The 8,777-nt window shown below is 53.9% G+C and overlaps 1 protein-coding gene across 1 annotated transcript; it reads left to right on the forward strand.

Moving 5' to 3' along the window:
- Positions 1-542: 542 nt before the first annotated feature.
- On the forward strand, positions 543-7,168 carry TTLL6 (tubulin tyrosine ligase-like family, member 6; the record flags this gene model as incomplete). Its single annotated transcript, XM_009874910.1, has 10 exons — positions 543-661; positions 1,191-1,321; positions 2,770-2,926; positions 3,207-3,350; positions 4,444-4,529; positions 4,671-4,896; positions 5,301-5,485; positions 5,916-6,104; positions 6,555-6,744; positions 6,977-7,168. Coding segments are annotated over 10 exons (1,619 nt in total), but the record flags the coding sequence as incomplete, so codon positions are not given.
- Between the last annotated feature and the right edge of the window lie 1,609 nt (positions 7,169-8,777).

Here is an 8,777-nt window from a genome sequence, read left to right on the forward strand (position 1 = left end):
ACAGGGGTGGTGTGGCAGCACGGGTGTCACGAGAACCAGAACCGTCTCACAGTGGCTCCTGGCGTGCATTGACCTTTGTCGACCTCTATCGTCTCCCCAGCCCCTTGAGAGGCCAAATCCAGAACTGGCAGTGACATGAACCACTCCAGCCGTGACCATCTGCTGCAGAGCTTTTGTGTTCTGCTGCCAGGCAGCTTTTGAATTCAAAGGTGAAACTTGTCCCTTCAGAAGACTTGTGTCTCCCTGTGTGGCATCAGAGTTGTGCCTGCTGTAGTTCAGGGGTGCCCCAGGACCCCAAGGTGTGTGGATGGAGGGGGCTTACAGCTCCCCGTACACTTGCAGCCAGAGGCTGGGCTGGGTTTAGCCGGGTGAAGCTCATGTTTCTGACCCCTCTTGAAAGGTCCTGCCAATACTTTGCATCTCCAAGAGTGGAACTGCAGCCTGGGGAGGTTTGTCCCATGCTCCATCCCTGGTTACTTTAGGGAATTAACAGTGCTTGCCTCCTCTGCCCAAGCCCTTGTCCTGTGCTTGCTCTGGTGCAGTGCGGCGGGCGGCACAGTGCTGCGGGCTGAAAGAAGCAGGAGAAGATGAGGAGTGGACGGTGTACTGGACAGACAACTCGGTCTCTCTGAAGCACATCAAGGAGATGAAGCGTTTCCAGGTAAACACCCCACATGAAGGCTGCCCAGCAGGATGAGCTCAGGAGGGAGGGCGAGACGGGGGCTGTTAGTGGAACAACAGTGAAACAGAAGTATCCAAACTAGCACCCGTGCCCCCCTTCTCTGCACTGGTTCCAGAGGACAAAGGTTGTTCACTTGGGTTGTGTCGCTGCGATGGTGCCATCAGCAGCACTTTGGCAGTGAGTGCTGTGGACTGGAAAGCTGCCAGCCCCTTCCGCGTAGCACGAAATAAATGGTTCTTGATGACAAATGGCTCCCGTCCTGAAGATGTGGTACCCCAGGGAGGGAGAGCTTCAGGGCCGAGATAGAACGAGCTGATAAATCACACTGCTGAAGTTCAGATAAAGCAGTTGCAGCGTAACCTTGCCCCTGAGCAGACGTTCAAGGCCCAGCTTCCTGTTCTGCGTGCGGGCTTCTCCAGGCATGGCTTTCCTCAGGTCTGCAGGAGGATCCCTGCTATTCCTTTGCTGATTCTGTTTTGGTTTTTTTTTTTGTCTGCACCTCTTTCAGAAGATCAACCATTTCCCAGGCATGATAGAGATCTGCCGCAAGGACTTGCTGGCTCACAACCTCAACCGCATGCTCAAGCTCTTCCCCAAGGAGTACAACATATTTCCCCGCACCTGGTGCCTGCCAGCTGAGTAAGTGATACCCATCAGTGCACCTGAGGGCAAGGGGATGGAATGAGGGTGTGGGAGCCTCTGTGCTTGACAGCCAGGGCTGGGCTGGGGGCACCTCACTGAGATCTCATCTCCTGGCCCGAGGCTTCGTAACCTTCCCTGAAACTGAACGGGGTGTTGAGACCCGTTTTTAGTATCTCACAGCACACGGGTGGCAGAGGGCAGTGGGAGGGGGCAGGTCACTGTGCTAGTACGTACGTCATTACATGTAAACCACCACCGACCTCCTCCAGCTCTGGGGCAGAAGACCTGGCTTCTCTGATCATACCCAGGCAAGCAATGACAGGATCGTAGCTGGAAGAGACCAAAGAGCACTCAAAGTTTGGGTGGTTGTAAGGAGACAAGATACCCGTTCTTTCACGGATTTTATCCTTACCACTTCCTGAACAAGACCTGGAAGTAGGGCTCCCATCACTTGTTCTGTAGCTGAGCTCTCCTCACAGTTAGAATGACTTCCTTAGTACCTGACCCAAAGCATCGTTGATGAAATATCAACACTTAGTACTTCTCTCCTTTGCACTGCCCTAGGAGAACAGTGGCTTGCGGCATTTCGCTCACAGTGTGTCATGTCCAGGAAGCCTATCACCACGTGTGCCCTCAGTCTTCCCATTTCTGGAGAAGACAGACCTAGTTCTCTCATCTTTCTTTCTGGGCTGCATTTCCTGGACATGGATTGCTCTTGGAGCTGTTCTCGGGGACTTGTCCTGTTTGCCTCTTGCTTTTCCTAAATGCGGCACCCGCTAGAGAGACGGTGCTTCTCCACCTACAGCGAAGTAACCTCCTGGCACACGGGCCCGGCTCTTCCAAGCACTGTGCTCCCACTGGAGCTGCTCTGGAAGATCAGCCTCATAGTGCGACGTGGGGGCTCAGCTCACAAGCCTCTGTCCCTGCCTCCCGCCCACTTTGGGATGACCTGCCCTAAAAGGGAGACTTGTGACCTCCTCCTTTGCAGCTAGGGCTTGTGTATTGTCTCCTGCTCTCTCTGTGGCAGCAGAGCCAAAATCCTGGCTCCTGCATGCACAGTGGTGAGCACGTCCTAGGGACCCCTTGGTAATAGTGGAGCTGTGTCCCTGGGAGTGTTCAAAAAATGTAGAGATGTGGCACTTCAGGACATGGTTTGTTGATCATGGTTATGTTGGGTTGATGGTTGGACTAGATGATCTTAGAGGTCTTTTCCAACCTTAATGATTCTCTGATTCTGTTCTAAAAGGTGGAGCCAGAAGAGCTTTGCCAGGCTGCACAAGGACCAGTCTGCAGCTGCGGTAGATCAGAAATAGTTGCACTACTCCTCTGCAGAGGTGCTTGGTCTGCACAGGCCCACAGCACCACAGTTTGACTACCCAGCTGTTGGGAGAGCAGGCAGAGGCTGTTTTTTTGTAGCTTGTAACAGTCACCCCTTCTTTGCGCAGCTACAGAGATTTCCAGGCCTACAGATGTGCGAGGAAAAACAGAACGTTCATCTGCAAGCCAGAGAACAGCTGCCAGGGGAAGGGGATCTTCGTAACACATAATCCAGAGGAGATCAAACATGCAGAGCACATGATCTGCCAGCAGTATATCTCCAAGGTAACGGGGACAGTCTTGAAACACAGGTGGAGGATTGCAGCCTCCCAGCTCTTCCAGCATCCCACGTCCTCTGTGCATCCTTTGCCCTAAGTCTTCCCGGATCTGCCGAGGGCACCAGGGAAGCTGCAGCACTGTGAGGCACGGCGACTGCTCGCCTTTTCCCTCGCCGCTGAGCTGCCGAGGAGCAGCACAAGCAGCACAGACATGCTGGCCAACCGCAAGGAATGGGCAGCAACGTTTCTTTGTCTCACGCCTGCTCCTGCCTTTTTCTCTCTCACAGCCTTTTCTTATTGATGGCTTTAAATTTGACATGCGTGTCTATGTGCTGATCACGTCTTGTGACCCACTGAGGATTTTTGTCTACAAGGAGGGTCTGGTCCGGTTTGCCACCATGAAGTACGTCGATCCCAGCAGCAGAAACCCGGTAAAAAAGAGAATTTTCAAAAAACTCACACAGTATATGTAGGTGTTAGTCGCTAATTTGTCCTGGGAGCATTCCAGACCTTGAAGAGACAACAGCTGGTGGGTTTCATGGGACACAGCTTTCTTTTTTTCCTGTACTCCCCTCCCTCTGTACCTTCTCCTCCTCATGGGAGGTATTTCAGGAGTGTCTGAAGTAGATCTGCTCCCAGACCTCATGTTTGGGCTTTTACCAACATTATCACAGAATCATGGAGTTGATCCACTTGGATGGAACTTTAGAAGGTCTCGATTCCCACCTTCTGCTCAAAAGCGGGTCAACAATAAATTCAGATCTTGTTTCTTGGGATTTCGCCCAGTCAGGTGTTGAAAACCTGCAAAGTATGGAGACCCCACGGTGTTTCCGGACAACACTCCTACTGCCTCTTGCCTTTATGAGTGTTCTCTAGTCCACACCATTCCTTGTCTGCCTGTGCTTCAGGAGGGACCTGGGGATTACCTGGTGGTGGTGGCACAGCCTAGGAGAGCCAGGGAGGGGAGCGGGGAAGGCCATTGCAGAGCGTGGCTGTGTCCAGCTCCAAGCAGGAGTCTGCAACCTTTAAAACCCCACCAGAGGATGGACTGCAGTGCTGGATCGCTGCGCTACAGTCACAGGCTGCCCCAAGAGACCCCAGGCTTCTGGCTATCTGCCCACTTGCCCCAGAGCTGAGTACATACGTGCCCTCCCTCCTGCTGATATGTCCTGTCTTGGAGAGGTCTTCTGCTCTGGGTCAGCCAAGGAAGAATCTGCAGAAATTTGCTGCAGCTTCTGTCCTGAGGAGCCCCTTGTTTGTCAGCGAGGCCACGGCTGGATTGGCATTTGTGAGCCGAGCCCTGTGCTGTCCTCCAGAGATAAGGGCAGAGGTGTGGAGAGGGTGGAGCTCTGTGAGCTCCAGCTTCTGGCTAGAGAGGGAATCCCTGGCCTGGTCAACTCTGGTGCGAGTCACTGCCCTAGGGAAGAGGCAGAAGCGGGCGAAGTCAGTGGATAGATCAGGGGCTGCTCCTGTTTGTGCTGTGCATAAGAGTAAATGAAAGTCTCTTTGCAGTTCCTCTCTCAGGATGATATCTGCATGCATTTGACCAATTATGCTATCAACAAACATAACGAAAACTTCATCCAGGATGACATGACGGGCAGTAAGAGGTATTGTCTTCACCAGGTACTGCCATGCCTGGTGCACATCCTGCAGGAAAGCTGCGTTTGGGACGCTGGTTTACTTCCATCTTTCCTGGGGCAAACGTGGTACCACAGGTCGGCTCTTACCCGCTGCTGTCCTCCACACAGGAAACTGTCCACCCTGAACGCCTGGATGACGGATAACAACTATGACACAGAAAAGCTTTGGGAAGCTATTGAAGATATTATTATAAAGACTCTTATTTCAGTTCACCCTGTTGTGAAGCACAATTACCAAAGCTGCTTTCCAAACCACACTGCTGGCTGTGCCTGCTTTGAGATACTGGGCTTTGATATTTTGCTGGACAGAAAGTTGAAGCCATGGCTGCTAGAGGTAAGGAAGGAGTCTCCTGCTGTGTCGAAGCAGCAAATACCTGAAAGCTGGCTTGTTGGAGGGAGGCTCCAGACAAGTAGCCAAGCAACCTGCTGCAGGCTCAGGGGGATCTAAGAGCATGTTCTGTGTAGATCTGCACTAACAGCAGGGACCTTCCTAAACCTTAGCACTCCTTCACCTGTAACGGCGTCCTGAATTTCTGATTTTGCAGTCCTGCGAGGTGCAGGGTCTGCAGCGTGGGTGGGTGGGTGTTACGCTGCGGAAGGACAGAACCAGCCCCTGCATGCAGCCTCCTGCCACGGGGAAGCCAGCGGTGGGGCAGCCTGGGGCCAGCAAGCTGGCTGTTGGCCACGCTTCTGGGGAGCTGGGAGTTGCCAGGTTAGATCAGCTGCTTCTTTTGGCAGGTGAACCACTCCCCCAGCTTCACCACAGACTCTCGCCTCGATCGTGAGGTAAAGGATGCTCTCCTCTGCGATACCCTGAACCTGATAAACGTGCATGCCTGTGACAAAAGGAAGGTGCTGGAGGAAGACAAACAGCGGGCAAAGGAGCGGCTCCTCCAGGCCCGTCAGGCCCCCCGTGCATCCAGGTACAGCTCTTCCCTGCAGTGAGAAAAGATGGGGCGTGGAGGAGCAGGATAGAACCACGGCTGGCTTGCTCCAAGTTAAAGCTCCCGGAGGCCAGGGCACTGTGCAGCACCTGAGATGAGATCTCCCAAGCTGTCTGCATCCCGCAGGGTGGCAGACACGCCTGGAATCGGCCGATTTTTCTGAACTTCTCTTGCGACTACATGAGTTGGGTGAAAAGGCCAAGGGGCAGGGGGCAGATCTGGAAGTGCTAAACCAGCACTCCACAGGTAGAGGATGAAGAAGCGCAGGTCGCGCTGGTTCCCTGCAGCGCGCCAGGGAGAACGGGCTCCCAAACGGGGAAGGTGCTGGCCAGACCCTTGTCCTGCAGCCAGGACAGCACCCGGTGCCTCCCCCCGCAGCCCCCTACCCGTACTTTCTCCTGCTTTGCAGACACAAGGAGCTGGAGACCCACCAGGCCGCCTGGCTGTCGCAGGCAGAGAAGTATGAGAACTCACACCTGGGCGGGTTCCGGCGCATTTATCCGGCATGTGGAACTGAGAAATACGAGCCGTTTTTCAAGCAGAGTAGCTCCCTCTTCCAGGAAACAGTGACATCCAAAGCACGAGAGGACTGTGCCAGGTATGCTGCTCCTGTGGAAAACTACTGCTCGCAGGGGTGGCACAGGGACCGCTCGCTTCTGATCCCTCCTTGGGAGCGACTCGGCTGCTTAACAGTCACCTGGTGAGAGGTGTAAGGGACCGAGTCTGCGCGGGCTCTGTCAGCACCGCAAAACCTTTTGTACGTACCCTAGAGAGGCAAATGCAGTATTGCACTGACTTCTGGACTCTGGAGGCACCGTGTTAGAAGTGTCCTGCACCCCTGTGGCAGGCACAGCCTAATTCAAGGTCATTTCTTAACAGTGGTGAGAGTCTCTTTTAAAAGCCCTCCTGGGCCATTTCTTGGCATTCTTCTATTACGGTCTATTCACTGTGCAGAACTTCTGACTGCAGTTAAACATCCTAAGATCGAAGGCTTTTGCTCTCACAACTCTTTACCGAATCAGTGACTAAGACTACTGTTCTATGGCAGGCAGCAACTGCAGGAAATTCGCCTGAAAAGAAAGAAGTTGGAAGCTGTTACCATAAAGAAAAAAAAGAAAACAAAGAGGAAAGAAGACCTGCACGGAGAGTCAGCTGGGGACAAATCCCAGACCCATAAAAAAACCACAGCTCCGACAACCTGCCGCAGTTGTCGAAGCACTAGGACATGGGACACAAAGGTACCCTGCTCTTGTCAGTGGTTGTCCTCAGGGCTCTCAAGAGCAGTAACGTCGCTCTGGGAACAGGGCTGGGCTGTGGGTGCCTTCCAAGGAACAGAACTACGAGGTTGGACTCTCCGTGGTGACGGTGAAGTCTGTAATTCTCCTCAGGGCTTGGAGCAGGCTGTGGCTTTGTCTCTCACGCATTACTACAGCTTCAACTTCGCTGTAACTCGGGTCTTTCTCTCCTAAGTGCGTGCACTACGACTCTACGCAGCCTCAGGATATTGTGGAACGCGAGGAGAAGAGAAGAGTGAATGCTCTTCTGCAGCGCGAGAACCGTATCCGAAGACTGGGTATCATAGATCAGCTCTCTCAGCTGCTCCCCAAGACTGACAGACCAGCCGACACCCAGAGACCTGGCATGGTTATCCCCGACAACCAGGTAACTGAAGATTCCCCAGATTCATCCTGCAGTGCCAACACGATGGGCACTGAGTGTCTCTGGTGTGGCTCAGTTAAATTAGATCCACTCTAGTGTAAGGGGCCGTGGGCTTTCATACAGTTACTGACTGTGTCCCTTTCCAACAGATGTGCTGCACAGAGCCCTTGAGCACCTTTTCCCAGAAGATGGGTTTAAGATAGAACATAGGAAGTTCCACCTCAACATGAGGAGAAACTTGTTGGCCGTGCGGGTGCCGGAGCCCTGGCACAGGCTGCCCAGAGAGGGTGCGGAGTCTCCTGCTCTGGAGACTTTCAAACCCATCTTGGACAGGTTCCTGTGTGGCTGCTCTGGGTCACCCTGCTCTGGCAGGGGGGTTGACTTGGATGATCTTTTGAGGTCCCTTCCAACCCCCAACATTCTGTGATTCTGTGAGTTTGGGCTGAGCGAGACTGTCCCAAACCGACCCTTGGCCACCGTGCCAATTCCCAAACCTGGCTACTGGGCTAAAACCAGACCAGGAGGAAGCCCACAGTCTGTTGCCTGCGGGCTCCGTTAGCCCATGAGGGCGGTTGTGAAGCGTTGATGGTGGCTGTACCTGCTGTGTCAGGGAAGGGCTAGATCTGGGCCTGTGATTAACAAAAAAACGTGCAAGGGCCGTTGCCTTCCAGTGGCACCACCTGTTCCCAGAGAGGCCTCTGGGAGGGTGACACCTCAGAAGGATGCTGACGAACGCAAGGCACCAGAGCTGCAGGAATTATTTACAGCCTAGGAGTCCTCTAGTGCTTTACAAGAAATTGGAAATAGTCCATTTAGTTTAACAAAAGAAGTCTGAACTCTGTAAGAACTGATGGTAGCTGCCTTTTCCTCTGACAAAACAGAACGGAACTCAAAACTCAAACTCTGCCTAAAATCTGAGTAATGTTTTCAGCAGTAAAGGATTATCTGGGCCTGGGTCAGAGCCTTCATCGCTGAGTCTTCCCAGCCCACTCTGGCATGTCTTTCCACAAACCCTGCTCAGCCCGGTGTGATGGGCAGAGGGTGGGATTCTTGTTGCTGCTGCAGGCAGATCAGGTCGCTGCCCTGAGCCCTTAGAGGATTTGAGTCCAGCTCGGTGACTGTGGCGTGCCGGGGAGAAAGCGCAGGGCAATGCTTTAGTGAGCGCCTGTTGACGACTTGAGGTTTGGTTCCTGTCTCCTGCCAAGGCCTCCAGAGCTAAGCTGCAGCCACTTTCTTTACTTCCAGTTTCTCTGGGACACGTTCAGGGGCCACAGGTCGCTGCCCTGAGCCCTTAGAGGATTTGAGTCCAGCTCGGTGACTGTGGCGTGCCGGGGAGAAAGCGCAGGGCAATGCTTTAGTGAGCGCCTGTTGACGACTTGAGGTTTGGTTCCTGTCTCCTGCCAAGGCCTCCAGAGCTAAGCTGCAGCCACTTTCTTTACTTCCAGTTTCTCTGGGACACGTTCAGGGGCCAGGACACACACCGCTTACCGGCGCTCGTGCCCCTCTCCCTCCTGGGAGCTCCAGCTTGGCCGTTGGCACGGCAGGTGGTGCACAACCCCAGCGCTGCGACCCGGCCGCCAGCCAGTCTGGCCACGGATCCTGCCACCCCGAG

The sequence above is a fragment of the Apaloderma vittatum genome, unplaced genomic scaffold (genome assembly GCF_000703405.1).
Source record: "Apaloderma vittatum isolate BGI_N311 unplaced genomic scaffold, ASM70340v1 scaffold33448, whole genome shotgun sequence".
Lineage (NCBI taxonomy): Eukaryota > Metazoa > Chordata > Aves > Trogoniformes > Trogonidae > Apaloderma > Apaloderma vittatum.